Below are 24257 nucleotides of genomic sequence, written 5' to 3' on the forward strand. Positions count from 1 at the left end.
AGAACGTTTTGCATAATTTGCTGTATTTCTGTTCTCAAATCCTCCCTGCACTCTTTGGTGGGGGCAGCATGTTTCTAGAGCAAAGTTGACCCACAGCAGAGGAGTTTATGAAACATTTGTCTAAGCATTTGATAATAGTTGATCTACAAAGCCAAGCATGTGTGTCCATTCACCAAGGTTAGTGCCAAAGTCCCCTGCCTTGTAAAACATTTATGACCACCGCTTATTCCACCTTTTTTTTTACTTTCCACAATTACGTTGTTAAAAGTTAAAGTGTGGCAATCATAGTTTGTAGTTTTTTTCCGACAGCAATTGTGGCCCCAATTAAAGGGTACAAGAGGCCATCTACAACTGAATGCACAAAACCAAGTGTGAAACCTTTCATTTAATATTTTGATAGAAAAGTTTTATGAAAAATATTTGATGAAAAATAACTTGCACAGGCATCAAAATATCGCTAGGGAGTTCACAGTTCTTTGGAAAAAGAGAAAAAGTATGATGATGACCACATACCAAGCAATGACGCATAATTATTTTTGAAAATGCTTTTATTTATCTATTTCTTACTATAAATATAACAAGGAAGAAAAAAAATGTATTTTTAATACAACCCCTCAGATAGAAGTCAGTCTTCATAGGTCTACAAAGGTAAAGCACATGTTGGCAATAAGGCACAAACTAGGAGTTTGTATGGTGACAGACGCTATGGTTAAACTAGGCTTCTTTGTAATGCAACTCCACACCAATGAGCGGTGTTGTCGTGTGGGTGAAATGCAAGCAAATGAAGAAAAAAAAAAAAAAGCAGCAGTTTGGAGTGATGCACAACCAGGAAGTGACATTTGTCAAACATGTTTTAATGGCTGTTGGTCCATACTTTTTATAGCTTGGCCAAGACTGAACTACACTTTTGTTAATTAGCACTGCAAAATTGTTGTCCTAGCTTATAAAATGAAGCTTAAAGACCCACTCAAAACACCTAATCCAGTTCAAAATAGTAAAAAATAAGCAGGAAAAAAAAAGAACATCACACAATACAATAACTTGAATGCTTTAAACTATTGGACACTTTGGCAAGGAAAAAAAAAAACATCTCTACTTTTGTTACTCAGACCTTTGAAAAATCTCTAACAATGTTAATAAAGAAAAGTTTTCAAATATATTAGACCTTTTCTTCTCACTTCATACACAATATATGTAATGCATATATTAATTAAATATATCCCAATGTTTTGTCATTATATAAGAAAAATAATAAAAGCAGTCATCACCAGTTGTGGGCTTAAAATGGTGAGTTTGACTTGTGTGTCTCCTTTTCTTTAACGTATGTGTGTCGATTTTAATTTTTGGCAGTACAGGTCGAATCCCAAGGTTTAGCCGAATTCATAACTGGTCGTGATCTGAAAAAGTGTTGGAAAACCCTGACTTAGACTGATAAGCTGTCCTTCATAATAACAATAACAATAACGATAAACAGTTGAGATAATGCACCCCGGTCAAAATAGCTGTTCTGTTATGTGGTTGTTTACCACTGCGAGCTGGCGGGACTGAAAACTCGTATTTTAGGTCAGCACTAGGTCTGCATTGCTCCAGTTGTTTCCAGTTTGAGATCACACGTGCAGAATTTCATTATAAAAGTGCCTACTAAAACATTCTGTCATTGTAACCATGGAGAACTGGCTCTGCACTCTTAAAAATAACCCAAAGTGGGTAAAATAGCAAACCCAGCATTGGGTCCAAAAGAAATTGAGCCAATGCTAGGCTATTTTCCAAAGAATATTGGTCAAGATTTTGATCCAACATGGGGTAAGAACTACATACGAATGAGTTAAAGCTACCAAGAATCAAAATACGCAACCTTGGGTAAAAGTAACCCAGTGTGCTCAAAATCCACAGTTACACAGCAAGTGGGCTAGGAAAACAACCCAGCATTTTTTGTGTGTCAAGTAGCCCGAGTATATCTCTTCGTCTGTTCCCATAGTTGGAAGGAGAGTAAAGAAATGAAGATAGTAGTTTGCATGGTGGAGGTAGCCTTGTCATGTTACCCCAATATTGCAACACCGCAAATTCACCAGACCTGTGACTCATATAAATCCGGAACCATTTAAGAATCTTTCCACTTCAGATTTTATTATGAAAGGCACAGTGGAAGATTTAAAAAAAATAAAATAAAAAATAGAGCAGGGTGGCATAAAAAGTATGTGTAAGGCACCATGGTGAAGCCTCGTTTTAATATTCTCAGACTGCAGTGTACGTAAGCTTAGTGGGTATCCACTAATGTCCATAGAGAAAAGGCCTCCATCCTCTTTGCATATTTGTTCACCTTTCACGAGTCAAACATTAATTCTAAAATTCAGTCTTCGTCCCCAGTGAGATAAAACACATACGTGATGTCTCCATTTTTATACATTAAAAAAATCCTGCTATGTTTATTATCTGTCAAAAAAAAACTGGGGACTTTTCTTCAAATCAAGCACGAAGTGAGTTCAAATAGTTCAAGCAGCGACACTGAAACGAGCAAACTAGTTATAGGCCGTTAAACCGTTTGAAAACCTTCATTTGAAAAAAACCACAACAACACAAATAGAACTAAATGAGCCAAATAAGTACCAAACAGGCATATGTGTTTGAAGCATAAACATTCAATCAGCATGGACGGTCAGCGATAGCACTCAACAAGAAAAGAATACTAAAATATACTAGTGGGGGAAAAAATACTAAAACATTCATTAGTATATGCAAAACAACCGGCTTCAGTGGTATCCATTCATGTCAGTAGTCCTGAACTTTTCTTCCCCCACTTTGACTTAAAAAGGTTATTTTTACCCCCTAAAATACAAAGCTAAACCTACAGTAATAGAACTTTAAATATATGTCTTCTCTTCATAAATACTTGAATGTACCTTCAGGGTTTTGTTGCCATAGCAACCTGATGATGTGACCGTGGGTCAGTGACAAGGTGGCGTTGTTTTTGTTAGTTTTGCTCACAGTTGAGAGAAGGCTGCCTCCGCACAGAAGTAAACTTCCTCCATCAGCAGATCGCCCCATCTAATTTGCATAATTAAGTGTGTCATTAATTGCCTTGGTTTAAGATGAAACGAGGCCAATAGGTGGGGCACACGGTTCCACCATGTGTGCTCATAATTGTTTTCTTCAAGCAACTTTGGGTCTGCTCAGAGAGTACCTGAGTCCACAGGTATGTACTTTAAATGCACGCTGTCGAGAAGTCACAGCGGCGGATCAGTCACAGGCAGAATAACGCTGGTGTTTACTTCACGCCGGCCGAGCCACCACACATCAATACTGGTAGACGTCGTGGATGGGCAGCTGGAAGGCTGTGGCCGGGAAGGCCTGCGGCATGGCGTAACCGGTGTAGCCTCCGTACGCCGCGGCCGCAACTGCTGCGTTCTTTTGCAGGGCGGCCAGGGCGGCTGTGTTGGCCGCATAGTTTGTGATGGGGACGTAGCCTGCGCCGTACAGGCCACCGGCTGCCTGGATGCGCGGCACATTATGGGCCATGGCATAGACGGGAGTGATTGGACGACCCTGGAGGAATGAAGGCCAAAGAAGATGAACGGAAGCACGTGGAAACTGGCTGGTGTCAAACTTAAGGACTGAGGGCCAGATCTGGCCCGCTACATCATTGTAGGTGGCCCACTAAGGCAAGTTTGTCTAACTACTCTAGATTAGTTTCAAGTAGATAGAGCCATGTACTGTGTTGAAAAATCTGAAAAAAATATATTGATGACTTTATTGATTAATTGATTGAAACTATTATCACATTATATCCAATGACAAAAAATCTTTAGTCGTTCAACCATGTGATGATTTTATGCACCTATGATTTACAGTTGGTTTTCACTGCATGTTGTATGAAAAATTATGAAGCAAGATGACAAAGTAAACTCTTGAATGAAAAACTCTTACCTTAGATTTTAGTGAAACAATTACTCTAATAAGCTGCACTTACATTTTGAGTTCTACCCGAACGTTCAACATGTTCAACAACACTAGCAAACTACAAAAATGATGACCTTTCCAACAATGTCAATTATAATTCAGCATCATTATTTCCATACTCGTCACTCCTCCCTTAAATAGAAGCAAGTTGCATTTCCCTCAAATGTGCCTGCACATTCTTTATTTGTACATATTTTTGAAGTGACGCACGTACCTGAAAAGGTGGAGGAGTGGAAACCGGCAGAACCGTGGCGGCGGCGGGAGGAGCCGTGGTGTGTTCAGGGTGCTGCATGGCCAGAGGGTTAATAAGGTGCTCCACTGCGTGCACCTTGCCTTCCTCCATAAGCTTGGCCGCAGGGCCTGCACTGAACACTTGGTACTGCCCGGCCAAAGTCGGCAATGCCACTGCAGATGGACAGAGACGTGAGTGATTGTTTGGATCACAGAAATTAGTATAGAAGGACACGACGTGGCATCTGACTAACAGCAGAAGACCAGCACATTCGGTACATCCACCCATGCTCAAAAAGACACACGGATTAAAACACAAAATGCTCCAAAAGCTAAAGGACAGAATGTTAGAAGGAAAGAAAAGCAGGTGGTATTTGAATTTTATATAAACTAGAATGGTTTCAATTGCGGGTTAACTCCATTGCATCATTGTTTTTTTTGGATGGACAAAAGTTTTTCCAATTTGGGGCTGATCTTGTGATCTGAAAACAGTTTTTTCCCCCCTCTCACTTAATCAAAGCTTCAGTCATTTAACAAAACCTCCAATCAACAAATCTTGCAATATTAGTTCAAGACAAGAAACAAGTTTGTGTGATGGAGCCGACATTACGTCATTGTTGTGTACTGTTGAAGGCAGAGCTTGTGCCGCTCCTATTAATGTACGAATACATCCTATAATCAGTGGCTCGGTATTTATTCTACAATTTGCATTTCAAAAGTTCTATATATATCGTGTAGTAAGTGTGTCGAAGGGTATGACGTCTGCATCTATAATATGGTTACAAAAGCCAAGGAGCTAAGAATAAAAGAACTACGTACTTGGCAGTTACACATTCCATTGCCGTTGCAAAACCAACACAAACGACTTCCACGCACCTTCTACAGTTGAGTAGATTCCCGCCCTTGGCCACAGTTTGAGGAAACTCGGCACATGAAAGTACTTTTGGAATGAATGTTAATGCTTTCGTTTTTATTCATAATTGCTGACGTCATAAGTAATTCATTTTAGTCAGCAGGTATTACCGCAAACACAATACCTCAACAAATGTTTTGTTACTATTTTGCGTTACTTTTCCTGTTTTTGATCAGAAGAGTGGACACATAGTAACGAACAAAGTGAAAAACATTTTTTAAGCTTGAGAAACGTTTTAGAATTTTGATTCCAGTCTTGACTGAAACTGCAGCGAGGTGATTGCACAGAGCACCACCCCTTTAAAAAAATACAAAATGAAAATAAAATCGTATTTTTAGAGTGTGATTAGATATGAAACTACAATTCAGTCAAAGGCTGGAGTTGCAAGTATATACGAATAAGAGGTTATGGAAGCACAGGTCTCAATGCATATTATTTACAACTATGTTCAGACAGACAACAGCACCGAGTGATTCACATTTAGTTTCATTGTTTATTTTGCATTATCACTAAAATGTTCTGAAATGACTTAAATTTACTAGCCAGCAAAAAGCCATTAATAGACTTCTTGGATCCCATTTTTTTCCACGTTAACACGCAATGTTGGTTACAATGCAGCCACCCTGTGAGCCGGTAAAATACTGTAGTCACCTGACACTCCAGATGGCCTGTTTGACAAAAGTTAGTTTCACAAATCTACGTGGGAAAGAGCCAATTGAGACTGGTTGGAAAATAGCAAGTACTTGGAGAGCTGCTTTGTCAACACATGACGTTGCAATTACATTTAAAGTTAACAAGTGCGAACTTGACAGTGAAAGCATGCTTTCCATCAAGATAAATCTGCTATTGCTCAGTTTTTTGTGTGGAGACATATCTTTTAAGATCGAAAACTACCGAACTTACCTAACCAGTTCTGTTGCCATGATCGCATTTGGATGAATTGCTACAAACTGACTTCCTTATACTTGATTGGTGATTTGACTTGATTTGGTGTGATAAATTTCAAACCTAAATTTCAAATTTATTAGCAGAATATTGTTATCAGTCTGAACAATCCGTAAGACAATTTTTTTTTTTTGTGTTACTATCTGAGCACGCAAGAAAGGACAATTTCATTCTTTGAATCATTTGACAGTCCTTTAGCGTGTCCATCCAGCAACAACTATTATTTTGATTTTATAAAGGTGTTATTCAAACCGCACAAAACAGAGACAGGAAGAAAGAGTTCTTACGGGGAATACGTGCAACGACCACCAATGCCTGTATTCTCCGCAAGAACAGCACGGGAAGAAGAAACAGATGGGAAGGGTTAGTAAAGGCTTTTGAGATGGGTGAGGGTAGGGATGGCTAAGTCTATCTCACTGACTTGTGCCTGGTTTGATGGCAACTGGGTTGACGGAGGCAGCAAGCTCCAGACTGGGCATCAGTTCATAGGGCTTTTCGGGCAGCTTGGTCTTACCCTCATGGTAGCGGCTGTAGATGCCACGACCGGCAGAGTAACCCCCCAGGTACGAGCCCCGAGGACCAGGGGTACGGTTACCTGTGGCGGCGCGACCACGACCTCGCACAGTACCTGCTTGAATACAACGGGGAATGGGATTACTGGGGTAAGAGTTTGGGACTTGCCGTTGAAATTTTTGCGATAGACAACAGGCTAATGGGCAAGGTGAAGATGTAATTGCAGTGTGGATGGAAATTGAGTGGTACAAGCAATGTTGGTTTGAGTTAAGTTGGTATTTAAGGGCCATGTTATTCCCTTTCAGATGTTTTGGATCCTAAATTGTATCTGGGCTCTGTGATGTTCTCTGCCATGTTGTGGATATTCATCCATGAGATGGCGGAAGGAGACAGCGCAGCAGGAAAGGGATGGTGTTAGAAAATGTATAGTTTGTCACATAGCAGGAAGGCTAATTGTTCATTGAGAGAATAAGTAGAAATGAGCGATTACCATTGTTCTGTATCAATGAGGTTCCTTTGGAGAGAAAACCAAAACACAATGATTGTTGAAAGTCAGATGGATTAGCCTGCTTCCACCATATTCAGTCAATCAGCAAAGATAACGGGATTAACATTTGTAACGTCATCACCCAGTTGTTGACTTTAATGATTTAAAGGACAGACATTTGTCAATTCAAGTTTATCTTGATCAAGATTGAGTTTCCCTTAAATTAAAAAAACTTCACATAATTATAGGTTTTTAGCGACTGGATTCCCAAGACCTGCAACTACCGACATTTACAAAAAAATTAAGGAAAAAAATGAAAGTGTTCTAACCTTTCACAAAGTAGTCCCTGTTTGGTCCGATGAGTGTGTTGTAGGGATAACCGTAGTAGGCCAATGTGTAAGGGTCACACTGATAGACATAGTTTTGCTGAGGAGCTTCTGGAGCAGCCGAAACCCCCTTTGATGCCTTCTGGCGAGAATACTGCTCTTTATCAACTGGCTTGGCAAGTGTGACCTCAATGCAGGAGCCCTCCACTTCTGTTCCATTGAGGTGATCCATGGCCAGCACGGCATCATCACGGGATGTGAAGTGAACAAAGGCATAGTCACGGATTTTCTTCACTCGCTCTACGCAACCTGGGTTCCACTGACTGAACACCTGGTTGATAAAGAAAATACGGTTATTGTTTCTTGAAATAACGTGATTAGCTGAAGTGTTCCATTACTACTGTCAGGGAAACAAACCTGTTTAATGGTTTCCTCGCTGGTCTCCATCATGAGATTCCTGACGTAGAGTATTTTCACTGTCTCCATGACATCTTCATCCACATCAATTTCTGGTTCTGCCCAGTCCACCGCAATCTGGTGACCCCACAGTTGAATGCGTCCGGGCATCAGTTTCCTGCGGGCCATGGCGGCCGCACGGTGCGACTCGTATTCTACAAAGGCAAAGCCACGGTTCTTCATCTTGTCTGCAGCGCTGGCGTAAACAATCACATCTAGCACGCCCTCGGTCACCTTGGAGACCTCCTCCAGAATCTCCTCGCGTTTTTTAGTCTTGGGGATGCCGCCAATGAAAAGACGGCAGTTGTCTACAGAGGAGCAAACCCCGAGGAGCCTACCGGGCCGCACCTCGTAGTTGTTGAGCTCCCGCACGGCCCGTTTGGCCTCGTGTTTTTCCGTGTACATCACAAATGCGTAGCCCCGATTCTTCCCATCAAAGTCCATCATCAGGCGCATCTCATAGATGCGTCCCACAGATTCAAACACGGGAACCAGCTCATCCTCATAAACATCTCTTGGGATTTTGCCCACGAAGATCTCGCATCCCCTCGGCGGGGATGGGCCGTTCCAACCGGGAGGAGGGCCGTATTTACGTTGGCCATTTTCCTGAACCATGCCATAGCCGGTGCGCTCCATCAAGGCCACCAGTGTAGCCTCGTTGGGAGTCCCTACAACACCATCCGGAATGCTAATCTGTCCAAGGAGAGCGTGGTGGGAGGCAGCGGTGGATTTGCACAGCTTGGAGGGGGCAGTATTGTTGCTCATGGTTGAAGAGGAAGCAGGATCTTCGGCTGTCATTCTGACAAAAGCATCCAATTAGATCTGTGGCCTAAGGAAGGCAAAGAGATTGGGAGAAATCATTCTTTAGTGTCTGTCAAATACTCAGAATACATTTCAGCATGCTTGAATAAAACACCAAGATGATTGGAAACCTAGATAAGGTAAGGCTTAATACGACAATCATCTATAAATCCTCAAGTTGCCTCACTATCAGTAGTTTTACAACCCTGTTTTGTTCGCTTCTTAAGACGCTTTTCTGATCTCTGACCCCCATAAGAGAGATTGGCAAGTCATAAAGCCTTAAACTTTCGTTCAAGGTTCACTGAGGTCGGCTCGGTCACATGTTTACTATGACTGAGGGCTGGATGCACCGCTGATCTGATGTGCACTGTACCTCCATGCACATTTAAGTGTTTGGTGCACAAGAAGGTGTTGGATATTCAACCCCCCCCCTGCTCAATATGAATGAAATGTGTGTGCAGGTGCACTTGTATTCATTTTTATTAATACTGTACCTCCATAAAAAGAACAGAGAACAATCAGGCTCCTAAGCGTAAACCTCTTATTGCTTAACACTGGCGGCATTCAGAAAACAAAAATCCACAGCATTGAGTCCCTAATCACCGCAATGTGAGGCAACCAATCATCTCAGACCATGCGTGTGTGGGTTGTGTGCGATCGTGTGGTTTGCGTCTTTCGATTGTTGGGACATTTGATGGTGAGCACGAGGCAGTCAACAAAGGTAGAAACTCTGCAAAGCCAAGCAACCATGGTAACGCACGCATTAATTTGACCTGACCCAATATTTCATCCCCCCCACCCAAAACACACACACACACACCTTACAGTCGCCACGAAGAAGAATCGTGATTCTTTAGTTCTTGCAAAGGTGCGGGAGCCAAGAGTGACGAAACAGGATGTTGCTTATTTTCTATCATCAGTCATTAGCTGAGTGTGCCGAGGTTAAAGTGACATATTATTAGACCATTTTATGTTCCTGAGTTTTTATAAAGCTTAAAAAAAAAAACAATAGTCAAAAGGATTATTAAAACGCAAGGAAGGACAACCTCTCAGACTGTGTGGACCGGTAGTGACAATATAATCCAATCATGACTCACTACGTGCATGAGTGTGTGTGTGTGTGTGTGTGTGTGTTGTGCCAGAGAGGCAACAGGTAAATGATTAACCCACCACCACAAATTGTAGCTTTTACTCAAAAGTGAGCTTTACTCCGAACCCAAATCTATATATCAGAGTGAGACGTAAACAAAAAAAGCCAAAAACACACACTATCTCAAATCCGACCTGTCTCCATTTTATGACAACAGGATCACGTTAAACCTTCAAGTCATTCAACAGCTCTTGTGGTTAAAGGTTGTGAATGAATCAGAAGAGATGTTAAAGGGCAAAGACTTGATTGACTAATCTACCAGGTTAAAGAGTCACTGCAATGGCTCTGAGAGATCAGCCACATGTTTATAATTGATAGAAGCACCTGATTCCGTGTGTACTAAAAATGTGTTATAGAGGACCACATTGTTTTATGAGTGCAAAAAAGGCGTTTACGAGTATCCTCTGAACTCGGCCATAAAGTCATCTTACAGTCCGTACACAAGGCTTGACATTGATGAATAATTCCACACAGTAGGAAGAATAAGGATATAATATTCAAGGGCAACGGCATTATCAGTAATTCTGCCTTACAATAATTACAATGCCAAGTTCTACTAAGGTATTCATTGAACAAAGCAATTGTTTTTTAAAATATGTTTTCATTGAAATCACTGCAGTAAAGTCAGCGACATTTATTACTGTATGATTATGATTATTGTTGTAGTTCACAGTACAGCATACTGAGCTGCTCCCAATCAGTTATTTTAATTAGCTCCATTTGATGACTATGATGCAACCAATGTATTGGATCTGTTAGTGTTACGCAGGCAAATCTTCAGTTGAGGTGTGTACAGCTAAATTGGTTGACAAACTGAAGAAGAAGAGTGTTTGCAAAACAACAACGCATATCTCATTTTCTATTAAATTAACAATGCAAACAGGCCCAAATTATCATGCAAGCGTTGACGGAAAGACAAACAAAACCTTGTACTACTTTAACACACATTGCTGCATTTCCACATAGCCTCAAGTCAAAATTGAGTTCCAAATTTCCCTTCCAGGGTTGAGCAAATGTCATAGTGACTGAAGCAAGGGACAAACAAGGTGAAGTCTGAATAAAGATGGAAAAGGAAAGAAAAGCAAGAGAAATAAGGATAGCTACCAAAGTTGCTTTTTCACCGCTGGGCCGTCTACTCTAAGGAGTGCTGGTCCACCTCCATGAGAGACAGGTACAGCGGGGCACTGAGCACACACAGGCCGGCCGGCCTCCTCCAAACAAACACTGCAAGCATGAGCGATGATCGGGGTGGAGCTTCAACAGGTACAAATCTCCGTGTGATGTGTTTGTGTGTGTGTGTGTTAGAAAGAAGGAAGGAGAGATGGCTGATGGGAAATGAAGTTGTCTTTTTTTTGCTTAGAGTTGCAGAAAATGAAAGGTGGAAAATAACAGGAAGCTTTTAGAAACATCCTCTGGTTTTTTTGAGGGGGGGTTTTCCGGATGATTTCTGTCCTGTCTGCACAAGATGAGAGCGTCTTTGGGCATGTGGGTTTTTTTTTCTTTTTTGGTCACCGGCTTAGTTTAAGCAAACAACACACACCTTCCTGGGCAGCTAAGTGAGCTAGAGAGCACAAGGAGAGGGAAAGAAGGGTACAAAGTCCCAGATGAGAGGACTTGACTTGCTCTTGTAGTTTCTGTCTAAAAAGAACGCCCTCAAGAGCAGGACAAGAGGGAGTGAAGGACAAAGTAGAGCAGATGGGGTGAAATGAAGTGAGTGAGATTAAAATCTCAGTGTGTGGTCAACAGTTTGCTTGAGTATCAGCTGTTATTGAAACTGGCACCACTCCTTAACGACCAGGAAAACAACTGATAAGGAAGTCTAAATAGCACCAAGAATAAAGGCTTGAAATCTAAAAAAAAAAAAATTCCCCACTTCATTGTGATTGCGGCCCACATTTCACATTTGATCAAAGAACATAAAAAGTTCGACATTAGCACAAGCCAATTAAAATTACGACATGCATCAGGTGATTGGGGTGAAGGGGATGTGCTGAATTTCAGAACCATCCATGGTTAACTGTGATCTCGCTCTATTTTTTTTTGGGGGGGGGGGTTATCATTTGTTGTGGTTTTTACAAGAATGATGATTTACTTTGAGCATATCTCTTTATGAGAAAGACACCTAAAAACTAATGGGACAACAGGTTAAACTAAGGTAAAGTTGTCACTGTATGACTTTGTTCTCCTTTGAGGACAGGGCCACACACACACACATACACACACATACACACATTCAGGAATCTGCCAAGCAGACAAAAAGGCAGGAATAAAGTCAGCAATAAAACAGTGCTTGTAATCAGTATCTTGGCCTCTGAGCCAGTTTGGTTTTGCAAGTCATCCATGAAAGTAAATAAGTAGCATGTCACGTGTGTAAAGGGTCACAAAGAGCGACGTGACCTGCAGGAGTGCTGTGTTGAGGCTCACACTGGACTTTTACAGGAAGCGCTTCCTCCTAATCATATGAGGACACCGAGAACCAGCCTCAACACACTCAAGTTCCTGTTGTGATATCCCACACATGCTATATAACAGCTGACAAACCCCATCTCCTTTACAACAAAGAGCCAATATAGATTCAAGAGCGAGAAGTGATGACATGATATTTTCTGTCTCTTGTGCATTCTCCAAGAAAATGAATGAGCAAGTGAAACAAGTTGATGAAAGAGAAGTGGGAGCTGTGGCTAACATTCAGGACACATGATGTCCTCACAGCGGAGGTTCACACAATACGTCTGTCAACACCCTGACGACTTCCCCGAAGTAGTGAAGGACTGGCTACATTCACACTGATAATTTAGTCAGGTGACAATTTGACAAGCCTTTTATTTGCTTGGATAAAGTTAATGTTTATTGGGTAAAGAGAAGGATACTTGTTAAAAATATACCTTGAAGATAAAACTATTGTTTAGTTTACAATGTGTCCGTATAATTACTCTTTGTGTCAATGAGTGGTGCTCGTTCACTATGCATAGTTGTACCGGTAGTCATAACGTGCGGGTTTGATTCCCAAAAAGGACATTTTGAGCAAAACTAGAGCTTTTTGAGAAATTCAAAAAAAACGTTTTGTTTTAATTTCAAGATGTGCGCACTGTTTTCCCAGCTTCAATCAAATATACTAACAAAATAATGATGAATTAAAACAATAAATATAAATAATGATAAATTACCGTAAACAGCGCGGCGGACTAGTGGTTACACATTTGTTCTTAAACATTTTAAACATGAGCACAATAATTCTCAAAAATCTTCCCAACCACAAATTTAATTTTCTTTCAGTTTCATACTTATTCCTTGGGGTGGACTGAACCTCCTCATGGGCCAGTTTTGGCCCATGGACCCTATGTTTGACACACATGCTCAGACATAGTGTAACTGAGTTTGAATCGTTGTTTGTCCACACGTAGTACCCTGCGATTGGCTGGTAACCAATCCAGGGTGTAACCAACCTTTCACCCAAAGTCGGGAGCTCACCCATGACCCATAATGATAAGCACGGAAGAATGGATATATTATACCTGGTTATTAATACACAAACATCATAATTTAATTAAATTAAAAACTTGCCAGCATTTTTACACATGCTCAAAATTTAAAATGGAGATTCCCACTTGCTTTACCCTATTCCAGCTCATTTAAAATTCGGATCAAATTGTACTTCATCTGCGATTTAATAAAGTGGTCGGTTTGTCTTCCATCCACCATCATTCCTCTGGCTCACTCGAGCTCAAATAGTGTGTATGTGTGTGGGGGGGGGGGGGGGGGGGGGCAAGTTATAATGCAGAATTGTGACAGAACTTAGTATGACTATCGGGTGCGGGTCATGATGTATATAGGAAGACTTACGGACAGAGAAAAGAGGGGACTAACTGTTCCCCCCCACGATCTCTTCAGGCCTCCCTCGGAGCTCGAGAGCCCTTCAAAAGTGAAGGTGGCCTGAAGAATTTCAGGTCAGACAGAGTGTGTGTGCGACTGCCCGCAGCCTGTTCCCACTTCACCACGGAGAGATGATTCCAGCTCATTTACCCCAAGAGCCCCCCTGCCTTTAGGAACCACTCGAAAAAAAAAAAAACACTGCAATGTAACTGTAGACTTTAAACTCAAAACAGAGCATTTGGATTGTCTGATTGAGCAATCACTTAAGCCCTGATTCAAACCTTAATAAAAGGTTGCAGAATGAAGTTTGTGTTCTTGACCAACATGCATCACCAATAATAAAAGCTGATTTTGCTTTGGCTCGGACAAAAATCAGCTTTGCCTTCTTGGCCAAACACATTCCTCGCGTTAATCAGCCGGCCTGACAAAGGCAACAACTTTAAGACAATTATTGGAGCTGATGGTTATATTGTCACTCACTGGGAAGAAACGCTTAAATTCAACACTTCAATTGTGACTTTGTTCAACGACTTTGACGAGGAAATATGAACAATTTCAATCCTGCATTTTCCTCCTTCAACATTACTCCTCGCCCTTCACCATCAAACATTGGTCCGCCCATTCGACAAACACAAAAGTCTGTGTCACTATCTGCGTGGGTAAACCGAGAATTCCAATCAACACAATGTTTTTCAGCCTTTCTTGCAAAGTAATGTGAAAAGTGTTTCTGTGGCATGTTTGGTTTTCCCTTAGATCGAGTTCACACTGTTTCACAACACACATACACACACTTATGGACACAACAAACAGCTCTTTAGTAGGGCAAAAGTCCACAGATTACAAAATATATAGCCTGAACACACACACACGGACGAACGGACGGATGCACACACGCACACACAGTCATAGCACAGTGTCCTCATGCCACTCCACTGGTTCCACTGGTTTCACTGTAATGGCCATAATGACCTCCAGTCCAATCCATCATTGCTTCCAGGTGTTCTGCTCCTTGTTCACAATCATTTCTCACTGACTGAATGAGGTGAAATGAGGAAGGACAACAAGCAACACTTTTCTCGATACAGCGGAACGTTCTACATGCAATATACTATTTACATGTTGCTTCATTAGAAATGTGCCTTTAAAAATTCATACCTAGTAGAAATAATGTCTCTGTCACAATGTAGTTTTAAAATTGTGACAATTGGCTGCTCAGAGACACAGTAAGAAGACAAAAGACTTGAAGGTGAAAGTCACCACTGTACCTGTGGGCCACACTGAGGAGCACAGATGTCAAGCAACAGGTGGTCCAAGATGCAACTTCTGCGTTTAGAGTTTGTCTTCTTGACTTTACCGACGGTAGATAGAGGCAGAGCGGATCTCTGGCTGCTTGCTTCTGGCACTGTGAGTGTGGAGCTAAGTAAAGGTGCTTTTGTGTTTACTCATTCTCAATGGGGAGAAAAGAGAGGTGGGGCCGTTTAGTGCAGGTAACCCCCCCCTCCAACCCTCCAGCAACACACACAGAGGCACCACCTATTTATTCTTTCTCTCAGCTGATAAGGAATAAAGAGGGGGCAGAAAAGGGTGTGACAAGAAGCGATGATTGGAAACAATCAAGGAAAAGCTTGTCAGCGTGTAGATGTGTTTACAGCACACGTGACTTCTTGAGAAAAGCTTTCATGAAAATGATCAAGTGAAACAAATAGAGGGGTCTTCTTTGTGATTTGGAAACATTTCAAGTACAATCTACAGTTTTCAAAACTTTTTCTTCTTTTGGACGAAAACAAATGGATCTGAGAGATCTCAGAAACAGCATTGGAATGCCAATCAGAGAGGACTTGATCTATAAGAAGCAAGATCCATGTTGTTTTTTTAAAAGGTTTAAAAGATTTTTTTTGTACGTTGTCGGCTATACAAAGGATTTGTGGTCGATGTCTTATCTGGGTTAGCCTGGAAACCACAAGACAGTTGTGCCATGTTGTAAAAATGTGATTTGATATAAATGACAGGCAAATTCATGTGCATGTTTTACTTTGGTGCTTAAATAAATCTTAAATCCTCCCCTCCCAACCTTTAAGTAAAACAGTTCACTCCGAGTATGCCAGAGTATTTTAAAACCGCATTTTTTTAAAACGTTGACAGATGACCTGCAGAACAATATTGGCCAACAGTGCAGTGAGACTAAAGTCCAGATTGTAAGTAAATAATTTAAACAGGTTTGAAATAACCGTGGGAGCATTTAGATGCTATGTAGTTTGAACTGATGAAGGTTTCGCTTCTGGAAATTTTGCAGCACAAAAACATGTGATGAGATTACAGCGGCTACTGTTTTCATTTTTCATACTCTGAATTAATTCAGTGTGTTGATTACATCTTAAATTTCCCCCATCAAACAGTCCATTCATAGACTTTTCAGGTGGCCCCCAAAAATTGAATATTTGCAAAATTTATAATTGCATCATTTTCACTGGACATCAATTATACACTAGACAGAAACTAAATCAACAGGTAAACATTTTAAATAGATGTTAAGCCTTTCACAAGCTCCATGTAAAATACAAAAAATGTAGGTCAACAAACAAATAAGTAAAGAAATATAAATAGTATTTGCATTTTTGCAAATTGCAGTCTTGGCAGTGTTTCCACTATAACTTAAATATCAAATATTTAATATCTAAAGTTAAAACAGGCTTGTCCTTAAGTCTACTTTTCAGATGTGGATCATTCATTGACCACAAAATGATCACTCATAAGCAGGCCGGATATCCAAAGTGACTTTGACAATTCACTTTCAGGACTAACTTAACTTTACCACACTTAGACACACATTGAAGTGAGACAATCTGCAATAAAGACTAAACACATCACATTCCAGTCATTTTTGTCAGACACACACAAGGAACGTGGTGCAACTTTAAACACAACCTTGAACAATTTTTAGTGCACAAGCACAACGCTGTTATCACGTGCGCTGCAATTGCCAATGTACCAGTGATACATTAACCAATGGCTCTGTTAATGAAGGACAGGATTCTCCTCTCTCTCTCTCTCTCTCTCTCTCTCTCTCTCTGACTTTCTTTCTTTCTTTCTTGCTTGGGCACGCGCATGCACACACACGCACGCACGCACGCCCGCACACACACACACACAGATAGACAGAGCAAAGTTTGCAAATGGACAAATTCTGTTTTCCTGTCAACATGGTGAAATTAGGAGTGAAGGCCAAACAAAGCCATAAAGCCATTTAAGAGGCGGAGGAGAGCCCAATTCAGAGATACTAAATAGCAGAAATACACACCAAGACAAGCTCATGTGTGCAGACTAGAGTGATACAACACACATTAATATATATATTTTTTTACTAGAAGAAGCAAATGTAGGAAGTTAACAAGCATACAGGTGGATGAGACACAGGTTTAGAGATGATAGCTATCAAACATGGGGGAACTGGCCATACTGGTCTGCTGCAAACCCACATAGGTGGCGGCACACAAACAGTGATTTGACGTGTGGTGCCATTTTTAATCTTACATTTAATCTGATCTGAAGATTGGCTTTTTGCTCAAATACTTCCATATATCTACAATATACATGTGCACAGCAAAATTGAAAAAATATGCTGATGCCAAAAAGACATTGTAAGTTAAACAACACTTCCCAAAAGGGAAATGTGTGTTCAGTTGTAACATTTCCTCATTCAAAGGTTTCACCTCACATCCTGAAGCAAGAGTCAGCCAATCGCAATGTCCCCGCTTATCATTAACGAAAAAGACTCAGCACAATCACAGTGACGCTCTGCCTTACACTCACCTCACACGGGAGCTGAGATTTTTTTTCTCCATCCTGATTTAAGCCGAATCCTCTTTTGCTTACTCCTTTGTCTGCTGACACTCCAGTCATGTGCCTTGCGGCTAACCAATAGCAGATCAAGCACAATCAAAAAAGAAGTTTGTCAAGCTAAATGAGTCAGACAAAAGCATCAAATAAATGCAAATGAATCATCAGCCATGAGAGATACTGCAAGCAATGAGACAAAAAAAACTGAGCTGATGCCACATGGCAGTTATACCACTTATTCTTACAATTTAAACTTGAAATAGTGGTGTCACTGTTTGCATAACATCCTCCAACATTCATTGGAGGACAAATTGAGTAACGCCGAGACAAATCATTCACGTGAACAGCGCTTGGGTAAAACTTCAATCCTCACAGTTAAGATGGGACACTTCATACAATTAAACAAGTTTAATGAAGACTTTTAGTTAACTCTCCATGCATTGTAAAAATTAATGAATAAATAGGCGCTTAGAAAGATAATTGTATAACCGTACCTCATCATAAGAGTAATCCACCACTGTGTAAAAAGGGGAAGTCATGTCAAAAAATGCTTTTTCCCGTTTTTATCCATTTCAGGGGGGGTGGTCATTTTGCCACTTGCTTCAATCTAATTTTGTAAATTTGCATTAGATTCATGAAATGTTCCAAGTTAAGCTCATTAAGTGTTCCCCCCTGAGTAGAATGCCACCTTTATTAATCCCCTGAGAATGTAAAATGTGTGTGAAGTGAGGTAAAGTTGCAAGCAATCTTTAACTTAAAATGTTTTCTTTATTTGAGAGATGATTCTTTTCACACACAGTCGCACCCACAAACGCACATACACACGCACTCTGGCAAAGCAAGAAGGATAAAAATAAGCCGGTTGGACTGCCATATTAACACCCTCCAAATACAAATTCCTAAACACACAATGACTAAGCTCCTGAGCAGTGTCACGAAATAGGGATTTTATGACAAGAAACAAAAGGCTCAAAAACAGTTCCACCTCTTTTCCATCTCGTGAAGGATGGACTGAAACTGTTCAGAACGTGTGAACGAGATGTGTAGGTGATGTTTATATTTGTGTGGCTTTTAAAGCATCTCTTTTTTTAAATTTGCTGTAATTTTAAAATATAAAACATTATTTTATCATGCAACTATTTGTACAAGCAGTACACACAACTCTGCACGGCAACAAAGGCAAAGGTAAAACTAAAGTAGGTCATCTAGAGTTATCGCAATGATTAAATTAGGCTACAACGTTATGAGCAAAATGATTTAAAGGCAGACGTTAATTGTTATCTATTGTTGCTTTAAGGCCTAATATAACTTCTGTTTTCTCAGAACAAACTAAGCCGTTGAACAAGACAATCAAGTCGACAGAGAGACAACTCTTTCCGACACCGACCTCTGCGTCACAAAGCGCACCTCTGTCGCCTAGCAACCTAGATGACGGAGGATAACAATCATGAATGGTAACATAACGTAGCGATTCGAGTCTTTGGTGAAACCCAATATGGAAAAGTGCACTGCATTGTTTCCCTTTGGTCTCGGTGGTCCTCTATAAATGCTCCGGGGGGAAACAAGTCAATAGAAATAGATAGATATCAATTTGTTTAGGTCCTTAATGAATTTCAGTGATACACGGGTTCACTGAATGGCCTGCCAGAAATGTGTTCTAAATGTTGTATCGGCAGACATTGGCTCAGAAGTCACACCCTAATGACAAAAAATAAATTAAAGAAATTCACAGCCTAGTAGATTTGGAGAGTTATCGCACAAGCTGGTGGTCATTTAAGTTTAAGAATTAAGGTCACTCAACAAGTTTGACGCAGTATGTTTGGGTATCTTGACAATCGCACATTCCCTCACCTGGAATTCAAACAACTACCTCATTGTGTGTAGTTACAGGTATGCAGAGAGATCGGCCAATCAGGTGCATTTGTGCAGGCTAATATGTCTCGTGCTGATTTAAAACTATTTTTAAAAAAGTCCCATCCCAATAAGAGACAAAAGGAAATGAAGCATGATGACAGAGGTAGTGTTAGGGGAAGAGGAGAGTGGAAGGTTCAGCTGTATCACCACAGTAGGTGGCCCGGGTTACGCCGGGGGTCAAAGGTGGGACGCGTGGAGAAGGACTGTTGTTGTTGCAGCCTTCACAATGGGTGGATGTCACCTGTTTACACACGCGCATAGTGCATCACAGAGGCTGGAGATTGCGCAATAACCTTTTTATGAGCAGAATTGAATTGGAACTCATACAAAAGCATGTTATGCTCATCATTAAAAGGATGAATGAGGATATTGACACGCGTGATAATATGCTCAGAAATGGACTATAGTAACATTTTCATCCATCCATCCATCCATCCATCCATCCATCCATCCATCCATCCATCCATCCATCCATCCATCCATCCATCCATCCATCCATCCATCCATCCATCCATCCATCCATCCATCCATCCATCCATCCATCCATCCATCCATCCATCCATCCATCCATCCATCCATCCATCCATCCATCCATCCATCCATCCATCCATCCATCCATCCATCCATCCATCCATCCATCCATCCATCCATCCATCCATCCATCCATCATTTATGTATAAAAAAAGTGGATCGGCCTAATCCATTTCCCTAAGCGTCTATGTTAACAACGATTTATTAAACATCAGTTCTTGTCCTACATCACGCTGGCGTCCAATACTGGTTTGAACATTCGAGGAGCTACCAAGGGAGGCCAATAGAGAAGAATGCCACCATTGTGCATTTCAGGTATGCGTGTGTTTGTCACTAACAGAGAGAGAGAGCAGCGGTGATCTGATCAGATCTTCTTACAGCTATTTCATAAACAACACAATCATACCAACAAGTTCCTCGCTTGCAGCCACACATTTCTTTTACTGGGCAACTTTGGCAGCGCTTTTAGTGGATTAGGCTTATGACACGCACACACACACACAAGCAGACTTAGTGTTCCGTTTCCCATTGTGAACATGAGATAGTCATGTGACAGTCATGTGACATGGGCCAATATGCTGTTTCTCTGCAATCAACAAGATCCCTTTAAAATATAATGTATATACTACAACACGAGTTTATTTTAATACAAACTGCTCTTTTTCCTTCCCTGAAACCTGATATGGCTGGAAGCCAATTGCTGATACTGCGCTTAGGAAAAAAACACGAGATATGAATTCCTGTCTTGAATGACCGTGTCCCTTTTGCAATGGAGTAGCGATCCTGTGAGATGAGATACTAAGTCTCTCCGTGTTTTTCAAATAATATATTCCGTCATCAGGTCTGACCAGTACTTCGACACAACCGACGCACCTCACAGATCACGGGCTCGCGCGCACACACACACACACACTTGTGGAAGTATTTACAGTATTCACAAGGAAGCAGGCTGGAATGGAGGATAACACACAAATAGAATAATGGGAGTGGAAGCCACATTTCAGTTTTCTGCTGGGAGTGATACAAGGAAGTAGTGAAACTAACATTTGGTCAGAGAAATGAAAAAAAAGAAAATCCAGTACTAACAAGTGAATTTTTAATAGAAGAGTATCCAATGTCCGATCCACAAATGATTTTTGCCTTGTAAAACAATTTACATTGTTAGCTTCATATTCTGATACTTGTTTAACCTGTTTAACAATACCCATAGTAAATAATAAAAAACTTGCAATTTGGCATTTGTGATGAATAATTTTGGATTTAACTCTTATGCGTCGCCATATTGGACTGACACCAACAATTTCCCGAATGTTTAATACTAAAATGATAAAAGGAAGCAGCTCACATTATCACACGTCAACTTCTCCAAAGTCACGCTGTTACCTCAACCACATCCAACATCCCCGTTCCCCTCAAAAGTGCAGCATCACATACAGAACGAGCAAATCTCGTTTGTACATCAACAAGGTGGCCAAGGCTAAAGTGGCGCCCTGCTTAACCAGTTTTGGGAAAACACATGCGCGAGATGACGAGGCAAGACAACAGTGAATCACGTACACACACACATGCACACACACACCTCAGCACAAATAAACACAGTCGCTGTCCCATAACCTTGCAGTGAAGGTTAGAGCCGTCAGCTGGGTCAGTGTGAGCACTGGACCAGCTGAAGAAATGTCCTTCTAGATACCCACTGTGTCTATCTCAATCAACCCAAGTGAGAAAACAGCCCATCACAGCAGGACACCCACCTGGAGGATGACGGGATGTGTCGTCTCGCGTGCTTTGGTTCTTCTGCCAACGTTTTGGGACTCAGTGTCCAGGGTCACGTTCTCATCTTCACTTGTCGTCCCTCAGGATCTGTGTGGTCTCTCGTTGGCTGCCCAGGCACCTCCTGTCTTCAATGAGAGGCCCCCCGCACACCAGCGCCAAAAGCACAATCAGAATTGTTCTATCATATAAAGTATCAAACAAGCGCGCAGTGAAAAAAGAGGACAAGCCAGAATTTCTGTTCCTCTTTTGGCGTTTTTTTGGATTCTGACTCAGATCCTCTGTTTGCCTCTGCTCCAGTCACGACAGCACTTCTTGTAGACGCAACAGCAGGAGACAAGAACTGATTTTTTTTTTTTTTTGAGAGACGGGGGCATTAGAGCCCACAAGGTCTTCAAACAGAGGAGAGAGAGTACAGAATTTGAAGGAGGGAGGGATGGAGGGAGTAAGGGCAACGATAATTAGTGAGTCTGTACCTGACTCTCACTGACATAAGCCCCGCATTCCTTGGAAGCGAGGAAAGGAGGAGGGTGAGGAAAAAAGAGGGACAAAGTTCCAGCACACTTAATGAACCCCAGGAAGTCATCAGAAGACCCCTCCACACACAGCCCACCACCAGCAGCAGCACTCGCAGAGAAGAGAAAACCTTCCTTACAGCACACCATCGCTGACTTGTCACTCCAGCTTTCAGGTGGATCCCAAGTCACCGCTGCTCTCCGTCCATGGCTTTTCTGCTTCTGTTCTCGATCCTTCTTTCTCTTTCTTTCTCTTTGCACCTGTGTACGGTGTAAACAGTGGCTCCTTCACAAAACTCACCAAACCAGAATGGGACTGCCCAAACCCCCAACACTGCTCCCTCCCGCCCTCCCTTCTCTGCTATCGCTCCGGATGGGAAATGCTATCCTTGTGTGTGTGCATGTGTGTGTGGCTCCAGCCAATCTTTGCTCTAGTGTGCTTGTGTGTGTGTGTAAGTCTGCGTGCTTAACGGCACAAACCTGAATTGTAGCCGCCAGAGCAACATTCCACCTGAGAGTAGCACACCTTAGTACAAGCTTTCATTAAGGAAGCACATCCACGGCAATGCCCGTAAGGCTACAGGTGAGTTTTACACACTCACTGATATTTACAACACCGAGGTCACCGCCACACGCTGCCTTCATGCTATAGGGTTCCCTCCCGTGACGTAGCTCCCGCTGTAATGACGAACTCTCAGGAATAACAACACACATACTCTCACATTTCTCACTCCCTGTTGTGATCCCAGGGAGAAGATGGCTGCCCACGACTCTGGGGGGAGGAGAGGGGAGGATTCTCACTTGGGCAGTTTCGCATTGCTCTTTTTAAAACTCATTTTGTATATTTTCCTTTCACTTAGAATTAGGGTACAAATTGTCCAAATTTACTCAAAATGATTTGACCTCCTCTCGTGTTATATAGGGCAGTACATGAACCAGTTAAAGTGCAACAAATCACCTGCCATCTAGTGGTGATTGGTGATATCGCAACTTAAAACTACACTCAACTCCTACATATATGCAGTTCAGCACTCCCGAATTCACATATTCACGTTTTTTTTTTCTTTTTCAATATTTTTTTCTGATATTGGTAAATTGATACAATTTAATGGAACAAATTTTAGACTTCAGTTTGTAAAAAGTCGATCAGCGCTCTTGGTTAGGCCAGCAGAGAAGGCTTTGCTGGCTTGATGATTCTACCATTGCTCAAATTGCGGGGGCTATCCCCTGCATGCTAAAAAATTACCGGCTCAACTGGTGAGGTTTTTCTTTGCTTGTCATTCATATGTTTTCACTTCATCACTATTTTAATCCCGTCGTAGCGCATGTTTGATCATGCAGAGTAGTTTCAACATATGTGTGTGCGTGCGTTCGTGCGTGTATGTGTGTTTGTGTGTGTGTATGTGAACGTGCTTGTGTGTGTGTGTGTGTGTGTGTGTGTGTGTGTGTGTGTGTGTGCTTACTTACCTGAAGATCTCGCAGGAATCAAAGTGGGGCGGGATCATGCACTTCCTTCTTCCTTCTCTCCAGCTCTTTGCAAACACCTTGTCGTCATGGAGACCAGGACAACCACAACCTCTCCGAGCACTAAGGCAACCAATAGTGCTGAGGATAGAAGAGAGGAAGCTGGATTTCTGTTTAGAGCAGTAACACACATACACATGCATAGGTTAGTGCACGCGTGCACGCACACAATGTGCACACAATGTGCACACACAGTAGGGAACTTGTGTGAATAGGAAACTGAGATTGAGTCAGATGTGTTCACACAGAGAACTAACGTTTCAACAGAGTGGCTGAACTCTGTGCTGGGTGGAGGCAGAGGCCGTTGGATGTGTTGCTCAATGCACAAATGCTTACTTAACACATATTTGTTTACTTAAGACATCTATTAGGCCTCACCAAAAGTGCGCACAAGCATGAGTAACGATACTATATTTACATCGTGACCAGTAGACAACACAGTTTCGCCCAAGTTGTCATTGACAAGAGATAATGTAATAATTTAACAAATACAAGATTTAGAGTGTTAAATAGT

At 41.5% G+C, this 24257-nt stretch overlaps 1 protein-coding gene across 16 annotated transcripts; it reads right to left on the reverse strand.

The window, feature by feature from the left end:
* Nucleotides 1-530: 530 nt before the first annotated feature.
* Nucleotides 531-23815, reverse strand: rbm47 (RNA binding motif protein 47). 16 transcript variants are annotated; one of them, XM_088372376.1, is made up of 9 exons: nt 23687-23815; nt 22360-22480; nt 21686-21828; nt 7790-8657; nt 7376-7703; nt 7050-7073; nt 6468-6677; nt 4172-4362; nt 531-3543 (listed from the first exon to the last, which is right to left on the reverse strand). In XM_088372376.1, the coding sequence occupies exons 4-9, from the start codon at nt 8624-8626 to the stop codon at nt 3295-3297; spliced, it is 1839 nt and encodes a 612-aa protein (XP_088228502.1). In that variant the 5' UTR covers nt 8627-8657; nt 21686-21828; nt 22360-22480; nt 23687-23815; the 3' UTR covers nt 531-3294. The 16 variants fall into 16 exon arrangements, with proteins under 16 accessions (XP_088228502.1, XP_088228508.1, XP_088228512.1 ...); XM_088372382.1 differs by lacking the exon at nt 23687-23815 and having other exon boundaries at nt 6468-6674; nt 22360-22555; XM_088372386.1 differs by lacking the exon at nt 23687-23815 and having other exon boundaries at nt 6561-6674; nt 22360-22554.
* Between the last annotated feature and the right edge of the window lie 442 nt (nt 23816-24257).

Source organism: Syngnathus floridae, chromosome 4, assembly GCF_059516105.1.
Source record: "Syngnathus floridae isolate MCC-2025c chromosome 4, RoL_Sflo_1.0, whole genome shotgun sequence".
NCBI classification, from domain to species: domain Eukaryota; kingdom Metazoa; phylum Chordata; class Actinopteri; order Syngnathiformes; family Syngnathidae; genus Syngnathus; species Syngnathus floridae.

Bases quoted from the DNA above. Each gene is read 5' to 3' on its own strand.
- rbm47 (XM_088372376.1), bottom strand. From the start codon at position 8,626: ATGACAGCCGAAGATCCTGCTTCCTCTTCAACCATGAGCAACAATACT. The intron at 7,074-7,375 runs GTTAGAACACTT...TTCTCTCCAAAG, and splicing joins CAGGGACTACTTTGTGAAAG to GAACCTCATTGATACAGAAC. The intron at 4,363-6,467 runs GTCAGTGAGATA...GTCCATCTGCAG, and splicing joins TGCCATCAAACCAGGCACAA to TGGCATTGCCGACTTTGGCC.